The following is a 27,635-nucleotide window of genomic DNA, read 5'->3' on the forward strand; positions in this document are numbered from 1 at the left end:
ACGTGGTTTTACTTGCAACAGGTATGAAATTGGCACACAACAGGTAACAGTTATGGGCCAAAGGAACCCTTCATATGTAACAACTGTTTAAACAGGCTACCTTCTAAATCTTCCAGCTTCTCTTTGGTTATAGACTCCAGGTCTCTAACTTCTTTTGAGTTAGTCTGTCCACTACCACTTAATTCTTCTACTTGTTTCTGGAGCTGAAACAGGGCCTGATCTTTCTCTTGCAGCTCAGTTTCATGTTTCTCTTGAATTTCATGTAGTTCAGCATTATATTTCTCCTTAACTTTTGTCATTTCAAGCTCATGTTTCTCCATCATGTCTCTTAACTGGGCTCTCATTACATGTTTCTCAGCATCCAGTTTAGACTGGAGGTTTTCTTTTTCAGACAGAAGACGTTTCAGGTTTTCATTAATCTCCTGTTAAGAAAAAAAAAAAAAACAAAAAAATAACAAAACCTTTACATTTTTATGTCAAGTATTTTCAGTACCACTGTCAAATATTGTATCTGTATTCCTACAGATATTCTAATCAGAAATCAGGGCTATTGTTGGTAACTTGGCTCTACTACAAAAGCTACTCAGCTCTCACTTTCCAAGACAGAAGTGGGGACTTCAGAAAAACAGCATCACTATTTGAGTGTAAACTACATGCAACCTCTCCCATAGCTGAAAATGGAATAAAAAAGAATGTTTGATTCTTTGGAATATTAAAAAGAAAAAAAAAAAAAACAAACAAACAGATCTCTAACAGTGATCCCAAAGAGTAAGAATGCTCACTAGAATGCCACTCAGATGTTACCTATATCAGTTAAAGTTGGTAAATTTATCTAGTTCTTATTCACAATATTTTGTTGCTAACTAGTTTTCCATTAGTGCTTTTAGTGCCTTTACATTAGTTATTTCAATACATAAAGAGGTAGAAAAGATTATGTATCACTGTAGCAGAGCAGTCCAGTCACATTAGACCTGCTGTTCAAAAAACTTCTTTCAAGACATATAAACCTAGGAATAGAAACTGTCCAAGTAAAGAAGTTGTGCAGAACAGCAGAAGGAACATTTCCAAAATACAGTTAAAACTGCTTATGCAAATAAAGCAAGGTCTCCTGCTATTGTAATACTAAAGCTGAGATTCCACTACAGTTTAAAATGCTTCAAGTTCATGTTGTCATAGTTAAACCTTCCTCCTACTCTCAAGGTGTGCACTTCTGTCCCCTCAATGCACTAGCACCGGGTACCATCAGTTCTTGCAGAGCATCACTGTAGGAAGATGCATCTAACCCAAATGAAAAAACAAAACAAAAAAACACACCAAAATGACAAAACCCTGCATAAGGCAGGAGGCATAGCAAATGGGAAAGACAAATGAAACAGGCTTAAAACTACCATGGATCTTAACTACCTGAGCAGGACATCAACCTGGGTACATAGTTGAAACTACTTCTAGTAAGATTTTGATTCTGGCAGCCCTCTTAGTAAATTGAAAATTTGTTAGAAATAGTATAGCTAAAATGTCGGACCTGGCACGTCCCAGACAGGCTATAACGTGTCTGTTTCAGCAAAGAGTTTCAAAAGCCAGAGAGACTGCAACATCCTTTTTCTACATTGTTGAACTGAAGCAGCACCACTCAAAGACTATAATCAGAGCTCATGCTAGATGCTTAAACACAAAGAACCTTGATCAGGTATTGCTTTTGTAATCAATAGAAACAGCAAAAGGAAAGGCAAGCTACTAGAAAAACACTCTCTTGGCGTGGGAGGAAGCCTCGGTTTTGGGGCTCACTGCAGTCTCTAATTAGAGAAACTAAGATCTTTTGACAGCAAAAAGCCTTCCCTACATGGCAAGTTCCCAAAATGAATCAAGACAAACTATGGGTGAGAGCTGACAGTTTTATATTTTATGGACTTCACCTCTCCTTCAAATTAATTTCCTAACTGGAATTAATATTTGTTTGCACAACCATGGTTGCATTATTAGCACATGTTAAAGCCTCCCAGAGAATTGCCTAAATATATTAGAATTATATATTATACAGAATCATCTTTTTGCACAACCAAACAGTTTTTTCAACTTGCATTTGACCTGATGAGTGTAGTTGTGCACACACGCTATTTCTTACTTTCAATTGCTGGTCCTTCGTATCCAGTTCTTTTTGCAAGACATCTATCACCTGTGTCCTTCCCAACATGACTTCTTCCTTTTCATGGAGCTTCTGTTTCAGGGCCTTCAGTAGCTGGCGCAAAAAAAAAAAAAAAAAATCAAGCAATCAATAAAGCAGTTAAAACTTTCGGAAGAGGAAGAAAAGAAATACCTTTATTTTCCCAACTAAACACCTGAACTGTGCTGCAGAGGTTAGTAATTACATGATTCCAAATACCCATGTCTGACTAAGTCAAACCAAGCTATTGGGTTTCCAAAACAACATACCTGTTCTAGGTCAGCACTTGCATCAGATTTAGCAGCTAATTTGAAGAGTTCCTGCTCATGTTTTTCTCTCTGTGCTTCCAGTTCCTTTTCTTTTTCCTGAATAATATTTTGAAACACGCGTACCTAAAAACATAGAAAGTAAGTACGAAACCAGTCCTCAAAGGTATAGTAGAAGCACACTGAATTGTCTAACTAAAGGTACAGCAAGGTAATGTACTCTATCTTAAGTCTGAATTTTGCTTCCACTTAACAGTAAACATACTAATCAGTCAGTGATTACTGATGTCAGTGGTACATGCAGACAAACTTTCCACTTACAGAAAATTTGTCTCAATTCCACAATAACAAACTTCTAACGAGAATCACGGTACCATTCATTTTTGTTTAATATCACAGATGTTTCACCTTTCTTTTTTGCATGCCATTGTTCTGGAGATTTCTAAAAGGTGACACTGATAATGTTCATTTCTAGCAAGTTTCCATCCATTAAGCCCAAATGGCAGCTTTGAAACCTAGCTGGCTCCTTCTCAAAAACTTGTATTCTACCTCCAACATGTCTCTGTCAGCTAGCTTACACTTTTATAAGAACTAGATATAACTTTTGGAATCTCGCTCATGATATTCTGAATAAACTCACATAAAGTCCAACCCAGATTTCTATCTGAGTAATGACACTGTGGTCACCTAAATGGCTTTTACAGTCTCAACTGTTTGTCTTTTTCTCTCTTTTCTGTATCAAAACTAATTCTCTGTGTGCTGCTGAACAGGTGTGGTCGTGTTCAGGATGAAAAGTAGCACTTTTGTTACAGATAAACTCAGACATCAAATGATGCGGGAAATAACTGAGATGAACAGTTTCATGTGTCATAGAACTCAACTGCTGAGAGGTCAGGCACGCCACATTAAAATCTGAGATTTAGCTTCCAAGGGAGTTGGAAGAGTTTGGAAGAGCCTGGTAACATCAAGGACTGGATAACACGCTCCCCAGTTCCACTTTTTTTTTTAAGTATTATTTAACAAGTTGCTGTTATTTGTCTTGGCCTATTAATCAGCTGGTAACTTCTAGAAAAGTTTCCCATTAAGCATACCAAACTTCTTCAGCTGTTTTTCAGTCAGGAGGAAAATAATTTTTTTTTCCATGCTCTCATGCTAAAAAGTGTGCCAGCTAGCTCACAGCACAAGTGAAAGTGATCTGTCAAATAGCCATTTGTGCAAAAAATTATTACAATAATCCAAAACCACTACCAGCCATTGCACGTGTGCGTTTTTGCACCTTCAGGTGTAGTGCTACAAGAAAGAGATGTTTGGAGGTTCTTCAATTGGAATTCTGCGCAACTCATTTCACTCTGTTACACGCTGGTTCCTCCATGCCCAAACACCAGCCACATCCTTAAACTCCCTTCATGCAAAAAACTTTCAATTATCACCAGCACAAACCACCTACTGCTTCATTATTCTCATTTCATCTGATCATCATATAGATCTTTATTCAAGAATCACTCAAAATTAAAAATGGCATTTCTTAACTACTGAGATAGAATCACTAGAGCCAAGATGCCACTTCTTCCACCAAAGAATGTGAATATTGTTACAGTGCGTTTACTTACATTTTCCATGTATGTAGCTTCTTTTCCTTGGAAACGCTCTCTTTCTTTGCTCTGAATATTTTTAAGACTCTCAATCTGTTCCTGAAACAAGCTACATTTTTCTTCACTGTCTCCAACTTTCCTGGTAAGGTTCTGAACTAGAATCTGCATGCTTTGTAGTGATGACTCTTTAACAGCCAGCTGATTCTTCAGAATGCAAATCAAAATACAATTAGAAAAACGGACCCAGAAAAAAGATAAAGCAACCATTATGAAGCCCCCTCCTAGCCCTTCCCTCAGTTAAAGCAACACTAAACTCGAAATCCACGTTTAGCTTTTAATTTGAAAGAAATTTGTCAGCAGATTCTGAAGCTGAGACTCATACAAATAAATGCTACAGACAAAAGTAGTAAGTAAATATAGATCTACTAACACAAATGAAAATAATCAGTACAGAATTTTTTTCACATGAATAACTGCAAAGGATTTGTACTTCAGAGAAGGATCCACTCTATAACACACCAGAATTCGTTCATTCCTTGAAACTTCTATGGAGATTTTATATTTGAGCTGCTAATATACCTTCAATTCTTCATTGGGCAAGACCATTTCATTGGCAACACCACTTGATCCACACGCAATCTGTAAGTCGATGATATAAGCATCTCTTTCAGCTAACTTCTTTTCTTTCTCTGCCAGCATAGCGTCCATTTCAGCCCCACGACAGCGCTGGGCCTCCAGTTCAACACTCTGAAAATGAGAAGAGAGCATCGCTTGCAAGCTATACTTCCACCATCCACAGCACAGAAGAACGGTTTAATTATTTCCTTATTGCCTGTTTTAGGATACTGAAAAAAATACAATGAAATTTATAACCTGGTTCAATTTTAACTGTAATCTTTAATTACTGAACTTTTCTCTCTGAAATTGTGCAGCATTCACATTCCTGCCACTTTCCACAGTCAACAGCTGCATTTGCTTGGGCAGGATGTAGCATATAAACTTCTCTCTTCTCTGTCTATTCAACAGAAAACTCTCAGAATATCTGTTTCGCAAAGTACCATATAACTAAATACATAATATGGTTTAAACAAATATATTTAAACACAAACCTACACCACAAATGTGAAAACCCACACGCTTAGCATCATATAAAACACCACCTTTTTTTGTAACTCCTCATTTTTTTGTGTGATCTGAGATTCTAGTTCTTCAATTCTCCTTCTCAGTACTAATATTTTCCCACGATTTGCCGCAGCATTTTCCTGGTCACCATCTTTCGACGTCTGCAAAAACAGAGAGTTTTCCATTTTGTAAATAGACAACACTTGACTTTTGTAGCTCTGCCTATTCAGATAATACTGATGAGAAAAAGCGGACGTTACTCATGGTTTGTGTTTCAGTTCTCTTATATACTACATATTCCATGTAGAAGCTAGACTAAGCAGGCACGGAATTTGTACCAAGCTTGTAAAAATCTTCATACTTAAATTATTAATGATAATTATTGCTCCAAAGTGGACTCGAAAGTGCAATAAGGGCATTCATTTCCTCTGGCAATTGTAACCCATATAATCTGACAACTGTATTCCATATAACTCAGAGGGGAAAAAAGGACTATTGGGGCGAAAAGTGTAAATTAAGCTGCTCCTAAGCACAATGTCTCCCCAGTAGGTGTAACTACTGGTTATAGAAATTATTTGCCATTACAAAAGAAATCAAGTACAATTGCTAAAAGTACATTTTATTAGCAAAATAGATCAGAAGCATAAATACTGCGTGTCTTTGAGGAGACCTATGGACTTCAACAAACTGATCTGTTTCTGTTCCCTTTCAGCATACCTTTAAAAAAGCAAATGTCCTAGATTAAAGCCTCACTAAAGTTATTTTAGAAGTTGTATGAACTCAAAATACGCTATTTTGAAGAAATAAAAGTCTACTCACACAACTGCGCTACTACAAACAGATCCAAGAATCTTTGTTACCGATAAAACACTGGCCACTTAAATGAGACATTCCTACATTTAATTCGCATTTTGCCACCAAGGACATTTTTATATTTCCATTTTTATGCTGGACATTAAAGTAACAAGTTAGGTTTTGTTTTCATTTCTTCTTAAAAACTTAGCTTCCTGATTCACAGGTGTTAAAAGTCTGAGCTGCTAATAAGATTAAGATCAGTAAGAATTTTTTTACTAAAACGATCTGAAAAGAATGTAGAATTTTCTAAATTCCTATAGAGAGATAAAAGAAGAATAAAATAGAAATATACAGATGGATTGACAGCACACACACAGCCTACCCTGATCCCAATTTGACGCAGCTCAAAATTGGAACTTCAGTTCCACATATTGAGTCCAGTATGTAAAACTGTCTACAGCCTTACAGAAATTATGTCTGCTTTAAAATGTAAAGACGCATACCTTTTTTTGTTCTGCTTTTGTCTCTAAGCCTCCTGATTCTGATAACTGTTTCTTAAGTTCTTCCAATTGTGAGGTTAACGATGCAACCTTGGCTTTGTTTTGCAGCTTCAACTTGGAAAGTTTGGCATCAGCAGATTCCTTCTCCTCCTACAAGCATTGAAGTAATGAAGGACTAAATTGGCTGCATGAACAACTGTATCCTTCAATTCTTCCATTTAAAAAAAAAAATCTAAAGTGGTTACCAAAAAAATCTCTCCTCTGAAAAGACATTATAATTTCACATGCAACAGGTCTGTACACATGAAACAACCTTCCTTTCATTATTTAAACTTTCTGCACACGGTTATTATCATTGTATAGAATCCAGGGCATTATAATGTTAGAAATTTTCCTATTTTTTAATAGCAATACAAATTCAGGGCTTCATTTTTTCACAAGAAGAGTTAATTATTTTTTTTTAATGAAAAAAAAAGACATCTTCATAATACTAATTCATTTGGTTTAAAGAGATGACTTAATTTACAGTGAGTTTTAGAAAAGTCAGTATTTTAACTCTTGGCAGGTCACATCCACAGAAGACATTTTTTTAAAAAGTGTAAAAATACATCTGTTGCAGGAACACACCAACCTTATGACTGTTTAAAGAACAACAGAGTAAATAATAACAAACCCTCAAAAGTCTTCAGGATATCACATATAAATTCTTTCTAGTTCCATCCTTCCTAATGCAGTCAAAAGTAGAGGATAATATATAGCAGTATTAATAGTAAGATCATTACATAACAAAAAGATATAGATAGTGGAAGGAGAAATAAAAAATTAGCTACAGAAATTCAGTCTGAGGTAAACTGGCATCTCACTAAATGTCCATTAATGATTTGGATGGTATCTTTCCCCATATTTAGCCTAAAATGACCATGCATCCCTAGCTCTCGGAAAGTCAGTCTGTCTCTCGCAATTATTAAGTGCATCTGCTCATGCAAGGAACACATGTTGCCTGTGTAATACCCAAACCCAATTATAATTTTGGAACAGATGACACACTGGCAAAAAGCGGTAACACCCAGGAACCGTAAAAGCTAATTGTGAGCAACGCTTCCTGTGTTCCTAGAGCTGCTATAACTGATTATAAGCCTGTATCTACAAAAACGGTTCATGATAAACAGGACTGAAGGGGTTTTTTAAACAGTCTTTTTGAAGAGAATTCACACACGGTACCTTTAACTGAAGATCTTTATTTCGAAGCTCAGCATCCTTCTCTCTGACAAGCTCCTTTAGCTGTGCTACCAGCTGTTCAGTACTTGTCAGCTGTTCAGTCAAATCCGTCACCGACATGCTTCTTGCATCGTGTGAGCCCGCACCCTGCGCACGTTAAGTATACTTTGAACAAACCAAACAGTGCTGACAATACCACTTCTGCAAAAAGGCTTCAGTTGGTGTTTCTTTGCGTTTTTTTTTTTTTAAAACATATTCAGCAGATCTATTATTAGAGTACAATACTAAAACTTACATATATGGTATGTACCTATACCAGCCTGTTCTTGGCAAGTTTGATAGATACAGGAAATTATAAACCTTAGAAACTGGTCAGTTTGAAATACAGCAAAAACCATCAAAGCACGATGAATTTCCTCATCTACTGGATTTGTGTCACAACAACCACTAGCAGTGTTACTGAACCTAGTGGCAACAAAACATTGATATTGAGTATACTATACACAAAAAAATACGATTGGGATAAAGCTTATGCAATTCCTACAGATGTTTTCTTAAATCAAGATAAGCACAGTGAAGAGAAATAGAGCAGCTGTGTTACACATGAGAGATTAAATACCAAGCAGACAGGAAGCAAGAACCCAACCTGACTTTTAGAGCTCTAAAACTGAGTCATGGCAAAACTAGTTAAGCAACTTATTTACAAAAGAGCAAATGCAAATGATTAGTACATCATCAATTAAAGATTCCCCAAGTCAGAAATTCTTAAGAAAATATTCTTTTAATAGTAATTCATACTTACTACTGTTTTGGAAGGAGAATCATGTCCACTACCCCATTTCCACATAGTTTCACGATGGCTATGAAAAAATAAATTAAATAATACCACATTAACTCATACTTCTAAGTATTTCACTGTAAAACGCTTGAAACTAATTTGTTTGTTCAATTGTGACAGTATCTCTGATCTCCGCCACATTACTAGTTCTTGAGAATTAATTATGTATTACACACGCATTATACGCCTTCTCTAAAAACCGCTAGTCAGTAAAATGTTGACACTACCAAAAATAATCCAAAGTCTTTCAAGAGTAAATGCTACAAAGCATTATTCAGCATAGCTGCTTCTCCCACATAAAAACAGAAGATACAAACCACATACAGTTTGCTAATATTTAACCTGAGCTTAAACACTGTCTGGCACTGTAATAAACAGGGATTATATCAATGCCTATTTCTATAAAACCATAGATAAAGACTAAAAACATTAAACACCAAACTGCTTTAATAGCTGTGCAACTTCTGCATATCTGAAAAACAAAACAAGTGTTGCAACCCTTGAGGTCACTGATCAGCATATAAAATACCTGCATTTGAAACCCCAGAATGGCAAGCGTTCCTTGCTTCTTTTGCTGACAATCGAGTACCACAAATTTCTAAATGGCACTGAAGTACCAGACATGGAAAGCTGTAGCTTCCTAATAACACAATTGTAAACCACAAGAAGGTTTTAAAAAGCAAAATCCTAAAGACTGAGTAGGTACAAGGCAGCTCAAAGGTTAAAACTTCTACTGAATAATAGTGACAAACTTGGTTGAGAAAAAAAAAATGGACAAGTCTACAAAAGAGCCCATGCAGTAAATTCCAAATTGTGTCTTGGAGATACAATCTTAAGAGCAGACTAACATATCTTGCTCGACCTCTGGATAATATTCCCAATAGCAGCATGAAGTGAAAAGAGAAGCTCTACCTGTTCAGTAATTTTCACTCTCAGCTAGCAACATCCAGAGGAAAATGATCTGTCCTTTTTAATTTATATTACAGACTTATGAAATATGCACACACAGATCAGACCTGGATTTTGAAAAGAGTTTACATTAAACATTAGCACATAGCTTATCTTAAAAAGTATGCAGAGTGATAGCACAGGCTCCTTTTAAAGCTGTTTATCATTTCAAAGCTAAAACCAGCAATCACAGACTGCAATCTACGGCCTGTATTATCTACATGGCCAAACTAGATCATGTAAAGAACCTTTTGTAACAAAATCAACAAAGGAGCCACGGTCTTGGGGACAGGAATTACAGAACTTGTAAAGAAAAAAACCTCCTCTCAGAACTCCTCCAAAGTCGTAACATCAAATCTATTCTCAGTGAAAAGTTCATTTCTAGATACACAAACAGGTTACTCAGGCACAATGAGGGCAAAATGACTCATTAGATGTAACATGGTGGTGGGTTTGTATATAATTTATGAATATTTTAGCTCATTTGCAGCTCTGATGCAATCACTTTTCCTCACTTCACGTGCCAGCATTCCTATCTGAATACCTCAACTTTTACTTTCTGAAGTATTTTTATTTACATCAGAGACACTAAATATTGACGACTTTTCCAAATCAAGCTGGGAAACAAAACTGAACAGACTTCCCTTACTCAGCATGAAATCAACCAATGTTTTTGCTTTTGTTCTGGGGTAGAGACAGCAAGTTAAAGTACCGAAGCTGGCGAAGCTGCAATCAGAATGCTGGATTGCTCAACTCGATCCCTTCTCCTTGCAGTACATCTAAACACAATTCAATTAAGTTTTCTATCACCATTTTCCCGCCTTTGGCAGCTTATGTCTTGGACACAGCATTATCAGGCACCAAGCATAAGAGAAGCAGGGAGTCCAAATTATCTGTGGCTGCATTCTCTGAAGTTTTCACAGTGACAGATAATTTGTCTTTCCCGTGTAAATTCAAACCGCTCACCCTCACTTTCAAGGTTTCATGTTGCTTCATCACTGCCAGTATCTCATCCTGCTCTTCGTCTTGCATATTCAGTCAGACTCAATGATCTTCAAGGTCTTTTCCAACCTAAATGATTCTCTTCTATTCTACTGCATTGACAAGCATTCTTTGCCATCCACTACACATTCATTTCTGTTAAGCTCTTCTTCACTGAAGAGTAACAGGCAGGATAGTCAAACCTTTCACAAATTCTACAAGATACACCAGAGGCCCACTTAATTTTATGAAACATGTTTCTTCTGATGCTTAAAAGTACAACTGAGGTTTCAGTTCTTATCATAAGGGGATGTTACCAAAAAGAAAAGTCCCATTGGCACCTCTGCCTTCATACTCATCCACTCTGTTGTCTCAGCACTAGCTGCAGCCAAATCCAGCTAAAAAAAAACCTAATCATGTATTATTCATCTGGGTAGTTTCCAGCCTACTTAACTCCCCTGAGTCAGATATCACAGGGCCCCAGTACAAGGGGCACTCAGGAGCACACAACAGCAGGCAGGACAGATTTCAGTAGCAGCTCACACTGAAGCAGTCACAGAAATCTCACAGCTTGAGAGTGAGCAATCTATACAGTAAGATATTTAACTGCATTGTTACAAATACCTAATTAGACATTATCCGGCAGAGAAACAGTCTGCCAACTTCCACAGATCTACTCATATTTGTATAACTTTCCCCGCATCTATTGAAAGTGTATTCTGATATTAAAAATGGCTTCAAAGAGCACTCATTTGAGTTCTCTAGTACTACAAAGCTATTAAGATAGGGTCTTCCCCCTTCTCTTGCACAAATATAGACGATGGAAGAAAACACTGAGGCAGAACTCCACTCCTCTTACTACCAAGGAAGGTAATGGTAGTCCCCTTTCTCCTCTCTTTCACAAGACTACAGCAAAAAAGCAGACAATAGCAGAAGTGTGTAAAAACTCAAGTGTTTTATTATTTTAAATCCATTTCCTAGGAAAAGTTTTTGATTTAAAAACACGTACTGAAAGAAAAGCATTTTAATGTAATTATTTTCTTATTGTACCCGCACATTTTTGCTTTTGTCCTTGTTCGATGGCTTGCCAAGATGTTGGTTCTTCTGCTGAATAAGCTAAACTCGTTTTCAAACAATCTGTACCATCTATGACTTAAAAGCTCTTCGATAAAAACTGCACAAACATATGACATACAGCAAAGAAGCACAAACACTGAAGCCGTGTTAATTAAACCACACGCACTCTATAAAGTTAACATAACAGTACACTTACACAGCTATTAGTGGTGTCTGTTATAAACACTATTTCTTAATGACGCTGACCACCTTTTCCTCTTAAAAATATATACAACACGGGAAGTACTATTTTCTATAGTGCACCGCCACTGGACAAATAAGGTACCGGAACCACAGGTGCACACGCAGCGCCGAGAATCAGCTGTTTCCAGCAGCGCAGCCGGCTGCAGTCCCTTCTGCCTGCAGCTTCTGCAGCGCAGCGCTACCAGCAGCCTGCGGCTGGAGGTGCGCGACACCCCCCGCCTCCCCCCCGCGCCTTCGGCGGGGCTCGCCGCGGTGACCGCCTCAAGCCCAGCAGCCCCGCGGCGGGGAGCGCCTTTCCGACCGGCTCAGACGCAGGCACAAGGCAGGGGACGCCACCCCACACAAACCCCCGCCGAGGTCGGGCTGGCCGGGAGCCGCCACCCCGCCCCACCTCCTCGGGCACGGCCTGCTCCGCCAAGGGGCTCCGGCCGCCCCACACACACACACACCCCGCCCCGGACCGGCGCGGCACCCTCCGCCGAGGCCCAGCAGCGCCTGCCGGCGGCGGGAAGAGAACAGAACACGGCGGAACGAAGCCGTGCGGCCCCACTCACCTGCGGGGTTCCGGTGGGCCGGCCGGGCCCCGCGCACCTCAGCCGGTCACCGCCGCCACCTCCTCAGCGCGGCCCCCGCAGCATCCGCCACGCCCCGGTAGGAGACGCCACCCGGCGGCGCCAGCGCCCCCCGGCGGCGCGGAGGAGCGCGGTCCGCCCGCAGCCGCGGCGTGCGGGGCCCCCGCCGGCGGCACCGGCGTTCGCCCGGTCCGGTCCCCCCGCCCCGCTCCGGCCACGGCACCTGCCCCGCGGAGGTGATGAAGGCGTCGTACTCCTCCCAGCAAAAGCCTGCGGCTGGTTTGGAGTACAACGGGCTGCAAACTGTGCAAAATGCGACCTCGGCAAGCAAATAAAACCGGATAAAAAGCGTTACCCGAGGGGGGGGAATGACCCCCCCAAGGCAATTAAAAAAGTGAGATAAAGGTAATTATTCAGTGGAAGAGAACAGAATGATCGAGCAAAGGCTGAAGGAGCTGGCGGTACTTTGTATGGGGAGAAAGGTGATCCTGCAAAAAGGACCAGAATATCTCCTGCGTGTAATGACAGTGATCGTAACAGACTGAAATGTCAGCAAGGAAGATGAAGTTAAACATTAGGAAAAGATGAAGCCCTCTGATAAATTCGCTGTAGAGAGAAGGAATTTTCCTTCAGTGGAGGTGTCCAGGGTCAGTAAGGGTATAAATGCTCAGAGCATTGCGAAAACCCACATCGCGTGCCAACTGAGGGGAGAGGCTGGGATGCAAAGCAGAGAAATCCAAAAGTAAATAGCTGATGTGCACAAGGTGTCCCAGGCAAATTGGGGCACCCCAAATGTAGTGCTTCTACCTTCTACACAGGGTCCTTCTACCCTTCAAATGTTCAGGTACAACACAATACTGGCATTATTTTGGTTGTTCAGGACCATCTTTTATCCTCCGTGGAAAGCTCTAAGCTTCCAGGAAGCAAAGTCTTTCTTTCCAGGACTGTCCTTTAGTTTGATATTCCTAAGTATGAACAATATCAGCATCTCCAGTAAAATTCCACTACCTCATTACATTACAGTGTATAATGTGAACTAATATATATTAATAATGTTAAAACACTTTCATACTACAAAGACTGGTTGTTCTATAGTCAGGGAAGAGAATTTTCATAACAATAGTTATATTAATCTTGCCTGCAGGGAGAGGAATGGATTGAAAATCCTTTTTCTAAGCAGAAAAAAAGAAAACCACCTTCAGTGTTCTGTGGAGTGGAACATGCTCATAAGTACAAAAGTAAGCTGTACGTTGTGTCTGACAGCAGCAGCTTTCTTATTTTGCCTTTGGTAAGAGTTTAGGTAGTCATTTTTCCTGTGTGCAAACTGCAGCTTCCTAGCAGTAGCTTGCACTGTCTGGCTTCTGGTGTGGCCCAGCTCCAGCTCCAGCGTTTCCCAGACAAGCATCAGTTCATCCTATAGCACATGGAACAGAGAATAAGCCTTAATTTACAGGACACTACAACATTAAAATGTCCGGCAACAGGAAGGAAGAAACCCATCAGACTTTAAAAGTGATTAGATTTCAAGATGTGGTGGTTGTTTTAATCACTTTAATCTTTTCCTGGTGCAACACTGCAGACTCCAGCTTCAGTTTTTTCGGATGCAAGCTAAATGATTACACTGCGTTGCGCGTGCTCTCATCATGCCTTGAACATTTAGTAATATGACAGCAGATGATGTTGGGTGCCTGACGTTCTCCAGAAGACATTTGCATCATTGGACATAGGAGTATGAGCATGAAATGAGCTACAGCACTGCAGGCTTGAATACGGCGTGGAGTGCTCAGGTGAATAAAGGTTTCTTTGGGAATCATACAAAAAGGGAAAAAAAGCAGTGTCGCGCCCTCAAGACACTGTTGGGCTAGTTAGTGATTCAAATATATGATGCATTTTAATGAAACCCAAAGGAAACTTGAATCTTTAAAAAGCAAAGGAAACTTTTAAGCCATTATTCTCATTACACTCACCAACTAGTCCTCCTGATCCATCAGAGCACAAGGTAGACAGTCATGTTTGCACTGTCTTGCTTCAGTCAATTTAGGTTTGCAGCAGTCTCCAAAACAAATACCAGAGGAGCACCTGACCACAACCTCCAGCTGCTCAACCTGTAACCTTCACGATTTCAGCCTCATCCTGCAGTATCTCCATAGCCTGGTTTGTCTTTCTCCAAACCTGCCCCAAAGTAGCATCTCTGAATAGCTGTCAGAAAGAAGAAAACAGGAATGAATGTGCCACCAAAGTGCTCCAAGTGGCTGTTTTAAATTGCATCAAGCATCAGACCAACCCTGTGCAGTGAGGAATGGTGGAGTTATTGTTCCTGAACAGCAGTAGCATGTCAAGAGTAATTCAGCTAGACTCAGATCAGTGCCGGGAACTGAATCCTGGGAGCACCTAAGTCAATACAAGACTCCTAACCACTTAAATAGAACCAACACTGGATCATACATGGAGATTTTCATATGCAGGAGGAAGAGTTCAGATGTAATAGTCCAAAACGTTAAGTCCATCTGTATTCAAGTAATTTTTCCTGCTCCTTCATTTCTGAGCAGAGATTTTTCAGCATTGTATCTGCAATATTGAAATTCTGCTAACAGCTGTTGTTACAGCACAGCCATCCTCATCCATACCTAAACATCTGGGCCTTTGAGGTAAAATCAAGAGCAGCAGAAACAGAAGGTATATGCAAAAAGACATCAATATAGATGGCTTGCATATAAAGAAAGATTGGTCTGAAAGTAGAGCCTGCCCTGTAGTCTCTGCAGGAAGCAAGAATTGCAGAATTTTCAGCTCTCATACATGGGGATGTGCATATCAGTGTTGTCTGGGGAAATGCTCTGTATTTAGGTCTCTGTTGCCTCATGTTTACATCTATGTCATCATCTTGACTCTTCTAGAGTTAGTTTCTCATCTCGGAAAAATTTCTTTTCCAAAACTTTGCTCCAAACATTTTTTTTATTCATTCCACTTAAGTGAAAGAAACCAAAAGCATTTTTAAGCTTTCACTTTTCTAGGCTCCAGAACAGTTTTTCTCCTGTGCTGTAAGTTTTCATACTGTAATCGATGCAGCATATAAACCCATAAAGATAATATCATAGAATCATAGAATGGTTAGGGCTGGAAGGGACCTTCAAAGGTCATCTAGTCCAACCCCCCTGCAAGGAACAGGGATATCTCCAACTAGATCAGGTTGCTCAGGGCCTCGTCCAACCTGGCCTTGAATGTCTCCAGGGATGGAGCATCCAATCATCTGCAGATCTTTATTTTATCTCAATGTATAAATTATTCTTGGAAAAATGGGAGTGGAAAAGACAACCTACTTCTTTCAGGGGATCCCACAGCCAATTAGCTGCTCTTTTCTCTCTCCCTGAAATGCAGAATGCTGTTTCCACAGTCCTGTTAGTGCAATATTAACACGGCGTTATCGAGTCAGAAACTGCAGTGTATAAGTTTCTGCCTGAACACACATGAGCATCTTACAGATAACGCTGGCTTGAATGTTTAGGCTTAGCTTGCAGCCTAACTTCTCTGCTATGATGCCAACCCTAGGAGGTACTGTATTTACCAGCAACGTGTAAGCCCCTCGGAGACACATAAAGATTCAGACACATTAAAATCTCTTCCAGTTGGAGGAATGCTGCTGTTATTAAATGCATTTTGTATTTATAATATTTATATAAGCAGTATCCAGATGCCCCCGTTAGCGCAATAGTGAGTTACTTAATGCACAGTTCTGTCTTGGAAGTGCTCTATTATCTTAGCAATTCCTCCTCCTCTATACAAAATAGAAGCGCCTCGCTGGTCAGCCTCCTCATTCCTCTCACTCCAACAAGCAGTGGGAGGAAATTGCTTGCTCTGCCTATCTGTTTTTTCTCATGCATCTGCTTCTTTTCACAATTTCCTGCATCCTGAAATAGCATGGAGACATCCTACCTTATCTTTGATGAGTGATGGTGAAACTAGAGGAGGACTTCAAACAGGATAAAGCAAAATCTCTACCAACCAGGTGTATCAGCTCCACCTTCCCCCAGTACCACGGGGCTTCCAAGCTCTGCATGCCCAAGTTGGAGCCAAAGGACAGCTAGTCGCCACCATGCAGAAGGCAGAAAGCAGGGTGAGGCGATGAAGGAGGAATTAATGGCAGAGACAGATCACAAGAACGAATTTCTGCACATGCTGCTTGCTGCTACTGCAGCTTCCATTTGCTACCACCTTCATATGCCTGTAGGGAGAAATAAGTCCTTTGTGAACTTGTGTCCTCCAAAATGGGACTTACAGTTATGAGAGCAATGAATACTGAGAAGCAGATGCAGCGAGGAATACTCTTTGATGATTAGATGGCCATTAGTATATAAATGACGTGCATTGGCATAAAAAAAAGCATGCTCAAAAGTAAACAGCTAAGGATGAGATTTTAGTCATGCCACTAATTCAGAACAGAACAAACCATTTAGATAATTAAAAATAAAAAAACCAAAACAGAACAAAAAAATCCAGACAATAGTGTCAAGTTACCAGCCCTCACTGCAGAGAGCAATAGGCACATTTGCACAGTAATAGAGCAGTTTACCCTGAAAATATTTTGCACTGTCCTGTATCTTCCACAGCTAAACCACTCAAAATACCTGGTACCTGCACTCCCCGGTGAGTGTGGCCTAAACTTAAGAGTTCCTGGGATTCAAGCCCCATTTTGTGACACCCACCCAAAGACTGGGAATAATCCCAGGCACCAGTAGATTCTGGGAGCCAACCAGTTGGAAAGTAGCTTTGTGAAAGAGGACTTGAGGGTCCTGGTAAACACCAAGTTGAACACGAGCCAGTAATGTACCCTTGCCACAAAGAAGGCAAATGGGATCCTGGGCTGCATTAAGCAAAGTATTGCCAGCAGCTCAAGGGAGGTGATCCTTCCCCCTGCTCAGCACTGGTGAGACCACATCTGGGGTGCTGTGTCTGGTTCTGGGCTCCCCAGTACAAGAGAGGCCTGGACATACTGGAGAGAATCCAGCAAAAAAGGGCTACCAAGATGATGAAGGGACTGGAGCATATCTCCTAAAACGAACGGCCGAGAGAGCTGGGACTGTTCAGCCTGGAGAAGGCTCAAAGAGGGACCTTATCAATGTCTCTAAATACCTGAAGGGAGGGTGCAAAGAGGACCGAGCCAGGATCTTTTCAGTGGTGACCAGTGACAGGACCAGAGGCCATGGGCACAAACTGAAACACAGGAGGTTCCCTCTGAACATCAGGAAACATTTTTTTTCCTGGGACCGGGGATGACCGAGCACTGACACAGGTTCCCCAGAGAGGTGGTGGCGTCTCCATCCTTGGGGATATTCAAAAGCCGTCTGGCTGTGGTTCTGGGCAACTGGCTGTAGGTTGCCCTGCTTGAGCAATAAGGGTTGTTTGCTCTGTAACTCGGAGCAAAGATGGAGCTGCCTTTAAAATGTACGCAAACTTAAAGCAAAACCAACTATTTGCACTGATGCAATCTTGTATGCAGAACTGATCACGGGCACCCTGGACTATGTTGTCTTACTATCACTAAACAGAAATATATTTGATCTAAGGTGTCAATGGTTCTGGTTACTCACCTTTGAGGGCTGGCCATCAAATCTGGATGTAATACAGTACCAAGTGGGAGAAGAGCCAATGTTCAAGCAGCAGTAGCTGTTTGATAACTCTGCAGGAGAGAGTTCCCCAGGCAGACCACGCAGGCTTAGAAGATGCAAATTTACACCAAACCATGAGACCTCGCATCACCATTTAGCTTGTAAATGGTATAAGATGAGAATCAGCCTATGTTACTAATCTGCCTTTCCCAGGAGAGTGGCAAAAGGGATGCTTTCCACTTGAAACCTATTTTTTTCTAAGTTAGCTGCTGTCATAGCAGTTGCCTCTGCAAATTCTTTTACTTTGCTACATGCATTCTCACCACAAAAATTAAACCATGTCCCTGTTGATCTTTACAAAAGAAGTGACCTTCTAGAGTGCAAAACACAAGGACTTGTTGCTCAAGCTGCTTCTAGGAGACAAAGAAAGGAGAAATATGATAGATTAGACAAGCAAGTGTTCAAGGCCATCAAAACCCAAATATTAAAAATGATTGTTCAAACTATTATCAGACAGACGAAACAGAGATTCTTTTTGCACTTATGAAAATAGAACAAAAAATGAATATTTTACATACAGCAATCAAACAGGCTTAGAAGTGCCAACCACCAAAAGAGAGACATTGACAATATAGTAGAGCAAAAACGCTGCAAACAAAATGGTTTAAGCATAAGGGATCTATCAGCTTGTCTAACACAAGATGATACCTTCTCTGTCCCAACCTTCATGTGACTGTATATTGAGTCAGTGCTTTAACACCACTTTTTCATCTAAAACAAGCAACAGTTTGACAAATGGTAGTGCATCAGTGGAAAAAGTCACTGTGCAGAAATTACTGCCTTTTAAGTGTCTGCTTTTCTTAATCAGATGGGAAATTAGTAAGATGAGAAATAAAAAGATGGAAGGACAAGACAGTGGGAAACCACAGACTGTTTTCTTCTTTCTAGCACAACATCAAATCACCATTTTTAGCATCTGTTAGATTGAGAATGCACATCAAAAGGCTCAAACTGTAATTAGCCAGTGACGGAGGAAAATACTGTTTTCCAGTTGTCTGGCTTCACAAATATAAAATAAACTGCTTTCTGTTCAACTTGGCCACACACTTCAAGCAAACTGTTTCTAGTAAGATCATTTACAACTTGAGAAATATCCTATGTAACTGTTTTCCCTCCTGAAACAGATATTAGAGGTTAACTAAAGCTAAGGACTAAGGTGGGGAGGAGAAGAAACAACCAATACTTCCACAAAGAAATCTAATCAGTACAAAGGAGAATGAAAACATGCAATAGCGGAAAACTGCAGACAAGATTGCTCCTAGAGCCATCACAGTAAGCACGTTACCTGCCACATTTCAGCTGTTAAAGTAGTCACGCAAGAACTCTTCCCCCCCTCGCCCCCCCCCCCCCCGGATCATGGGATATTATTTCCAAGGAGATAATTCTCAAGTAGAAGAGCCCGAGGAACCTCATATTCTGCTGCTTCCCCCTCAGCGCCACATCATTGTCAATTCATCTAGACAATGATCATGAACTCTCCTCATTTCCAAGCACAGAATGGTTTGGGTTGGAAGGGATCTTCAGAGGTCATCTATTCCAAACCCCTGCAATGAGCAGGGATATCTTCAACTAGATCAGGTTGCTCAGAGCCCAGTCCAACCTGACCTTGAATGTTTCCAGGGACGGGGCATCTACCACCTCTCTGGGCAACCTGTTCCACTGTTTCACTGCCCCCATCATAAAGAAATTCTTCCTTATATTGTCTGAATCTACCCTCTTTCCATTTAAAGCCATTACCCTTTGTCCTATCAAACAGCTCCCTAAGCAAATCATCACTCTGCCAAAACAAACCGACTACACATAGCACCCATCTCCAGAGAAGAAGGGAGAGAAGTCTACTTGCACTGACTGAGTCTCTGAATAGGAAGCGCGGACACATCTCACATGGAAATGATGAGTTATATCCAGCCATAAACAGCGTGCCAATAAATAACCACACTTTCTGCATTTTCTTTTTTTGACATTTTTATTAATCAAAGACAGCATGACTTCCATATTTTGAGTGATCGGAGAGATCCCAGGAAGCTTTCATAGCTAAGATAAGCTTAACCAAAAGATATGCTGCAGAATACATCATGGATTGTATTCACATGGATTAATTAACATGGATTTGGATTAACACCCTCGTTATGACTGGGTGAACTGGTGTCACTGGCACCCTGCAGAGCACAAGCAAGGGTCTTCAGAAAGAGAATATGCCATTGGCAATGGACCACGACTCTTGCAGGGGCAGGCCAAGAGCTCCAGAAGAGAAAAAGGAGAATTTGACATCGTACCTGTCCAAGAGGGTCCCTAATTACCGGCAAAGTATCAAAGGTCTGACTTCACCACTGAGGCAGAGCAACATACAGAATATTTCCGCTCCAGACCTGTTACACATACAAACGAAGCGGTTTTTATTCATGCTATATAAATACACGTATATCTTGTATTGGATCTATAGAGTTGCATAAGTCAAAATATGAAGTTCTGCAAGGTTTTGTTTAATACTCTTCGGTGGAAGCTTGAAGGGTTAAGTTTACATGTTACTGTTTTCAACAAATAACCAAAAGCTAACTATGTGGGAAAATAAACTAGATGTGCCATTTCAATTCCTTAGCATTTTATGAATGATTTTCAGTATACCAATACATACTTGGTGCAAAGCACATGCTAAGTTAAAATCCTAGACATGGATAAAAGCATAAGGAAAAAAAAATAAGCAGCTGGCACGCATTGTCTACGTGCTCACAGAAATACAAAAAGAGGGAAAAGTGTTTCTCACTTACAGCATTATTTTGGTTTTTGGTTTAAGAAATGTAGATGCTTTCTCCCAAAATAATGGTACTTACAAGGTTATATAATTAGCTTGTAAAAAAAAAAAAACCACACCAAAAAAACGTTACAGTGATGGGAACAAAAGAGTCTGCATCACTTGAAACTAAACATTTCCATACTCATCATGAAGACTGCAGCAAGTTTATACTTATGATCCAACACTCCTTGTGTTGAGGGCAAATCCATAGCTTGGTGTATGACAAAGGATCATCCAAAAAAAAACCCGGAACAACCTCACAGAAATCCCAACAAAAAATAATTACAATTTATGGCATGGTACGAAATGATAGTTTTCCAGCATAAATCCTATAGTATTCCTTCTCTTTCACATCGCCTACTGACGTTTGCCCAGGTTCTCCACAAGATTATGCTACTTCATAACATGTTATTTTCCCCATGAATAGGGCAGGCCAAAATACCCAAACTCCCTGTAACTGGCAACAACATACGTCTCCTTCTCATGAATGGAGACAGCAATTTAACAGATGGAATGTTAGGAAACAGAATTTAAAATTAAAAGGTAATGTTTCTGCCCTGAACTGAAAATGCGAGAAGTATAATTCAGAAAAGAGTTAATGATTTTGTATAATTTCAGCTTGAAAGTACAGCATACAAATCAGGATTATTACAGAAGCATCCATAACATGGTCAGTACAGAGGCAATACTGAAGGCTGCTTTGTTAACCTCAGTAATTGCGCTCTCGTTGCACAAGTCATGTTGGCAACAAAAGAAATCAAAATTATCCAACTGGAAGAATTCGGCAATTTCATTCATGCTGCACTGGGATGTCTTCCAGCAGGAGGAAGTTCTCAATTTACCTGCAAAAAAAAAAAAAAAAAAATTAAACAAGTTAAGAGAATATTGAAAGGAATACCATTTTTCGTACGGAGAGAGAATCACTGCCTAGACTGTCACATACTTGCTTTTTTAGCTTCAAGTGTTTAGAAATTTCCAAATTTGCCTTCACTAGGAATTTAGCAGTGCAAACAGTGATAGCAAGCCATAGTCCTGCCTCCACAGCACTCTCTTGTAGCTCTTACCTATAGCTCTAACTCAAGCTAATCAGTGCTTCCAGTTGAGTCCAAATGACCCACTGGTAGACACAGGACCCAGCTCCAGTGGTACCTTCTCTGGAGTTCCTGACAGAGGAGGACAGTGTATCACCATCTAGCTCAACTTTCATTGTTCTTGCATCCTCCTTCAACCATGGCCGTTCTCCCTCCACAAAGCTCAGAAACTCAGTAACTCAAGCTAGTTTTACTGCTGAAGACAAGTCCTGTCCTTCAATGACTAGCCTCATTTCCAGAAGCAACATGCAGAAGAGAGAATTTGAAGAGCAGAAGAGTCCTCCTCTTTTCTCATTCATTCCCCTGGACCTGGGCTGCATCAAAAGAAGCGTGGCCAGCACGTTGAGGGAGGTGATTCTGCCCCTCTACTCTGCTCTTCTGAGACCCCACCTGCAGTGTTGCGTTCAGCTCTGGGACCCCCAACATAAGAAGGACATGAAGCTGTTGGAGCGGGTCCAGAGGAGGCCACAAAGATGACGCAAGGGCTGGAGCACCTGTCCTGTGAAGACAGGCTGAGAGAGTTGGGCTTGTTCAGCCTGGAGAAAGCTCCGGGGAGACCTTCTAGTAGTCTTCCAGTACCTAAAGGGGCTACAAGAAAGCTGGAGAGAGCCTTTTGACAAGGGCTTGTAGTGACAGGACAAGGGGCAATGGCTTTAAATTGAAGGAGGGGAGATTTAGATTAGATATAAGGAAGAAATTCTTCTCTCTGAGGGTAGTGAGGCACTGGACGAGGTTGTCCAGAGAAGTTGTGGCTGCCCCATCCCTGGAGGTGTTCAAGGCCAGGTTGGATGAGGCTTTTAGCAATCTGGTGTAGTGGAAGGTGTCCCTGCACACAGCAGGGGGGTTGGAACTAGATGATCTTTAAGGTCCCTTCCAACCCAAACCACTCTGTGATTCTATGAAACCAGAGATCAAACACTTTGCCTCCCATCTTCCCCAGCTTGACATTTCAAGTATTCATAGAATCATAGAATCATAGAATGGTTAGGGCTGGAAGGGACCTTCAAAGGTCATCTAGTCCAAACCCCCCTGCAAGGAACAGGGATATCTCCAACTAGATCAGGTTGCTCAGGGCCTCGCTCAACCTGGCCTTGAACGTCTCCAGGGATGGAGCATCCACCACCTCTCTGGGCAACCTGTTCCAGTGTTCTACAACTCTCATGGTAAAAAATTTTTTCCTAATATCCAATCTGAATCTACCTCCCTCTATTTTAAAACCATTACCCCTTGTCCTATCACAACTGGCCCTCCTGAATAGCCTCTCCTCATCTCTCCTGTAGGCCCCCTGAGGTACTGGAAGACCGCTATAAGGTCATCCCGGAGCCTCCTCTTCTCCAGGCTGAACAGCCCCAACTCTTTCAGCCTGTCCTCATTATTCAACTCCTGCCTCTGACAACAGACAACCGCCATAGGCTGTACACTACAAAGCCTACAGTTTGTGCTCATGAAGGTTTAGGCTCAAAGGAAATAGCGAAAGAGAAAAATCCCTTAGGATGCCAGCAGCACAGAGCGGCATCCTGGTCCAGCAGTGTTAGAAATTTTCCCTCCTCCACAACAAGTCATGAGCTTTAGCAGGGACAATGATGGGGAACAGGACAGCCCCATCCCATCCTAGTTCCCGCTGTCCAAAGCCAGCACAAGAGTCTTTCTAGGGCCAAGGGAAAAAGCTGGGAAAGCAGGAGACTTTCAGTTAACGTGGTAGTTGTTTTTCCAAGGAAACTCCTGTCACGCATAGTAAACAAGTTACTTGACTGTTATTTAACAACTAGAACAGTAACTCTATGCCCTGAATATCCTTGACCATCTTCCTGATATGCAGGTGACGTCACGCTCAGGAAAAGATAATTTATTTCAATGGTGTCAATTCATAAATGCCTGAGTCTTCATCTGCAGGTTTATTTCTAGAGTTACACATGCTTTATCTGTTTTTAAAGTGTAACAAGTCCAGGGCAAAGGTTTTGTATTTTAAAGTCATTGCTGTCTCCTATTTGTTTCCAGCTCCCTTAGGTGGTGGGGATTTTGTTCGTTGTTTTTATTTAAAATCTTGATATACAGATATGTGTGTACACGCTTGTACAAGTACATATACAGATAACCGTGTATATACTTGTACAAGTATAAATCAGCTATCTAAATCATTATCTTTCATCAGTTGCTTGGAAGTCAAAATATATCAATTTATTATAAGCATGACCTTCAAAAGCATTCGCAACCTTCTTTTGAGTGGCGCTAAGAAACACATCCTAATGCCAGATTAGAAGCGTACAGGCAATGAAAACTGATATAAGCGTGTTTATTTTAGGTCTTTAGGACACTATACATACCAAATTTCATCTGCAAGCAAGTATCTTCAGTTGGTAAGCAAGTACTATTGGTCTTGCACAAGGAAGGGCTGTTCTCGCAGTGGTAACACCTTAGGGTATAACCTAAGAAGACAGGGGTTTATTGTTACTGAATAATAAAGTACTGAAACAGCGGCAGCATTAGAAAGGAAAAAAAAAGGAAGCAGCATTATCTGCATCTAATTGTCACAAAACATATGCCTGGTTATTAAAGTCAAGACTTCAGCTAAAATATACAAGTATTTGACAGTGTACAAACTGAGACTTGTCATTTTGAAAGGAAGATTTTGAATCACACATTTACATCATTTTTAAAAACACTTACCTTTATGTCTCTGCAGAATAACATATTAAATGCTTTTATCTTTTATCTGCTCTTAAAAGATTGCCTTTTCCAAAAAGACAGACAAGAGACACTTTTAGCAGAATTTTCTTCTATCCCTTTTTTATTTCATCTCATTTCTCTCTCTCATGCTATACACCTGGTTTCCTATTACACAACAGGAATCCCAGTTTTCTAGCAGCAAAACACAACGGTCTGTTGCCATACTAAGCAGCATCATACCCTGCACCTGATTCTCTCTGTTGACGAAAGACAACCAGCAACAGAAACTAAGCCCTGCTTCAATGGTCACTGTCATGCCCCAAAGTGGTATTAAATAATTCAGGCCTTTTTTTTTTTTTCTATTTTTCCTTCTCCGACATTTTTTCCTCAGCTCCTGTCATCAGGAAAGTACCAGCATTATACTCACCAGAACTACAAAAAGCGACCAGAACAATGCAGGCGGTTACCAGGATGCAGTTCATCTTGATCATGCTTCTTCCCTAATTTGAAGGCACAAACAGATGTTACATGTCTATTCTATTTAAAAGCTACATGGAAGTAGCAAAATATAAGGTTTTGAGACTTGATTCGGTATTGAACTGAAGTCATTGGCCAGGAAAACCAGCAAAAGGGAAGAGAGAAAAGTAATTTAGCACTTTCCAAGAGAGGGTTTTTATTCTGAGAACAGGGTTTTAATTTGGAGAACTGAGATTTGAGCCCTGGACAGCCTGTAGATCACTCTCCTTTCTCCCCTCTGATTACACCATTCAAGAGGCCTCCCTATTCCTGACAGCTACAAATGCACCTGAACAAAAAGAGAGGCCATTTAGGTCTCCAATACCTTCTCTTTTACAGCAATTCCCCAATAACCCTGGAGCCAGATTGTGCTCCTTTCTTCTCTCTCATGGGGTTGCAAGAGATTTTTCTGCACTAAGGGGGCTTTTGCCTTTCCTCTCCCAAAATTTCTCCCTGTCAGTGAGGGACAGAGATGCAGCAACCCACCAAGTGACTGCAGCGATGGCTCGACTCCTCCACGATTACTGTAATCCATAGGTAGCAGTGAGATAGGAAAGTCAGGAATTTTTTTACCGTAGGTGTTATTGGATAGACTTCTGCACGCAGAGTCTGAACTACAAACAATAATATCTACCACTAAAAAAATCTCTGCTATTGCAGAGAGTAGGCTATTCAGACTAAGTATCAAGGAGATACAGGGGGGAGAGAAGGAGAAAGGGACCATACTTGTGCTAGGAAGGCCTGATTTCATGTTTGTTTTCAGAGTCCAAGTGGGATTGAAAGTCCCAAAGAATTAAAGGCATCCAGATACCGAGTTTCACTTATGATAAGACTGCAGTGAAACAGTCACATTGCTGCTCTTGACCCTGTAGTTCTGCTTGAAGCTATTTCTATCTGCAGCTAAGTGCCTAGCGTGGCAGACCACAATCACATTGGGATGGAGTGCTTTCCTCCCAGAAGACTGACTGTGGGCTTGAAAAGAAAGCTTCATGGTAAAAACAATGCTGAAATTCTTCTCAAACTTAAGTCTAGTTAATTTTTATACTGGGGAGTGGGGGGTGGAGGTGTGTGAGAAAACCAACAAAAAAAAAAACAGTTTTGGGGTTTTTTTACCTTTATGACCTACTGTTGAGCAGGAAAACTAAAAAAAAAACAAAACCATATTATGCAGAATGAGATGACTTTCTGGGGTAAACAACTTTATAAGAAGCCTTCCAAGATCAGAGGCTCATTCCACAGTGACATGAATCTGCAGGAGTGCCCCTAGTCTGGTGGTTAAAGCAAGAGTCTTGTTGCTGCCCAGAACGGCTCTCCCTGGGAACCTCTCCATCTTCCAGGAGCCTTCAGTCACACAACAGTGTCAGCAGAATAAAGCAGTTTTGCCTTTTAGCAAAACCGAGTCATGACCAGAATAAATATAAGGCAGATTAATAAAAATCATAGCCAGCATAATAGCTTTGACAGGAGTAATCTGATCTATTTTTTCACAATCTATTTTTGTGAAAATGAGTAATTTTTTCTGTACTTCTGAACTACAAAGAGATGAGACAACAGTAAAATGTTAGCTTAAAAAAATAAACAAACAAACAAAACATACATAGACAGCAATTCACAACATGGCTTAAAAGACACAAAAAGCAGAAAACATTTCCTGAACTGAAGTGTCTAAGTTGCTCTTTTAAATGAAGCATCCGATCAATCTCCCTAACAAGAAAGAGCAACTGCAACAGCAAGACAGGCTCATTGCCTTGGCTCTGGAATTTCTCTGCAGTCCCACCTGGGAGCGAGCACATGCCCAAGACCAGGCTGCTACTTTCATCATAACCTCAGAGCAGAAAGAGGCAAGAAAAGGGTAACTAGGACTACCAGCCCCATTCCTGTGAGGACTAAGGCGTTTTAGCAGCTGCTCAGGGTTGCACCGCTTCGTTTGCCGAGATACCTTGCAGCCAGCAACCACCCGGGCAGATGCAACCTGGCTGCCTCCCATTTTTTTTTTTAAGTTAGCTGCAGCACTCCCCAGGCAGCATCTGCACCCCCCCACACCCCTCCCCACCTTGGCTGCTGCGATCCAGCCGTCGCTCCGGGGGGCATTCCCCCCGCAGAAGCCCCGGCTCCCCGCTTCCCGGCGGGCGGCGGCCGGAGCCTCGGCCGCGCACCTCGGGGCGCCGCAGCCCGCCCCGCTCAGCGCACTGCGGTGCCGCCGCTCCGCCGGCGTGACTGAGTCCCGGGGAAAACCCGGGAACGTATAGAAATACGGCATAAATACAGATTTCCACCAAAACCTTCCCCTCATCCCTCCCAATTTCTAGGAAAAGCTCTTATTCCCCACACACGCACCCCGCGCCCACATCGCCCAGGACCTGCCCTTCTGCTTCCCCCCCCGGAGCGCCGGCCACCGCTTCGCCTCAGCACGCACAGCCAGGCTCCCGGCGAGACGGTGGGCTCCTGTTCCCCCGGTCCCCCTACGCCCCGACGAGACGGTGGGCGCCAGGCTTCTCCCCTTCCGCACCCCGCTTCCCGCGGCCCGGGCAGGGGGCTCCGCCGCAGCGCCGGAGCAGCCCGCCCGCCCCTCACCTACCCCGACAGCCCGC

The 27,635-nt window shown here is 41.4% G+C and overlaps 2 protein-coding genes across 7 annotated transcripts in view; both read right to left on the reverse strand.

The window, feature by feature from the left end:
- The window catches only part of LOC104378144 (uncharacterized), a 44,381-nt gene extending 32,038 nt beyond the window's left edge, over positions 1 to 12,343 (reverse strand). For 5 of the 6 annotated variants that reach the window (XM_086614087.1, XM_086614086.1, XM_086614083.1 and 2 more), the window contains exons 1-10: positions 12,296 to 12,343; positions 8,457 to 8,514; positions 7,658 to 7,801; positions 6,440 to 6,586; positions 5,180 to 5,302; positions 4,599 to 4,766; positions 4,038 to 4,223; positions 2,431 to 2,553; positions 2,123 to 2,236; positions 101 to 422 (exon numbers count right to left, since the gene is read on the reverse strand). In XM_086614087.1, coding sequence (XP_086470213.1) covers positions 101 to 422; positions 2,123 to 2,236; positions 2,431 to 2,553; positions 4,038 to 4,223; positions 4,599 to 4,766; positions 5,180 to 5,302; positions 6,440 to 6,586; positions 7,658 to 7,801; positions 8,457 to 8,501 — 1,372 coding nt within the window. In that variant the 5' untranslated portion in view covers positions 8,502 to 8,514; positions 12,296 to 12,343. Of the gene's footprint in view, positions 1 to 100; positions 423 to 2,122; positions 2,237 to 2,430; positions 2,554 to 4,037; positions 4,224 to 4,598; positions 4,767 to 5,179; positions 5,303 to 6,439; positions 6,587 to 7,657; positions 7,802 to 8,456; positions 8,515 to 10,406; positions 10,426 to 12,295 lie in introns of those variants that run through there. The other variant, XM_086614085.1, reaches the window with a different exon arrangement.
- Positions 12,344 to 21,418: 9,075 nt separating this feature from the next.
- Positions 21,419 to 25,019, reverse strand: LOC104374467 (CD59 molecule (CD59 blood group)). The gene is made up of 3 exons (XM_009980588.2): positions 24,956 to 25,019; positions 24,186 to 24,287; positions 21,419 to 21,612 (listed from the first exon to the last, which is right to left on the reverse strand). Exons 1-3 carry the CDS (start codon positions 25,017 to 25,019, stop codon positions 21,419 to 21,421), a joined length of 360 nt encoding a protein of 119 aa, XP_009978890.1.
- Between the last annotated feature and the right edge of the window lie 2,616 nt (positions 25,020 to 27,635).

Source organism: Tauraco erythrolophus, chromosome 6 (genome assembly GCF_009769465.1).
Source record: "Tauraco erythrolophus isolate bTauEry1 chromosome 6, bTauEry1.pri, whole genome shotgun sequence".
NCBI lineage: Eukaryota > Metazoa > Chordata > Aves > Musophagiformes > Musophagidae > Tauraco > Tauraco erythrolophus.

Coding starts and splice junctions, on each gene's coding strand:
- LOC104374467 (XM_009980588.2), bottom strand. CDS start 25,019: ATGATCAAGATGAACTGCATCCTGGTAACCGCCTGCATTGTTCTGGTC. Junction 24,288..24,955: donor GGTCGCTTTTTGTAGTTCTG/GTGAGTATAATG, acceptor CTGTCTTCTTAG/GTTATACCCTAAGGTGTTAC. Junction 21,613..24,185: donor TTGCTTGCAGATGAAATTTG/GTATGTATAGTG, acceptor TTTTTTTTGCAG/GTAAATTGAGAACTTCCTCC.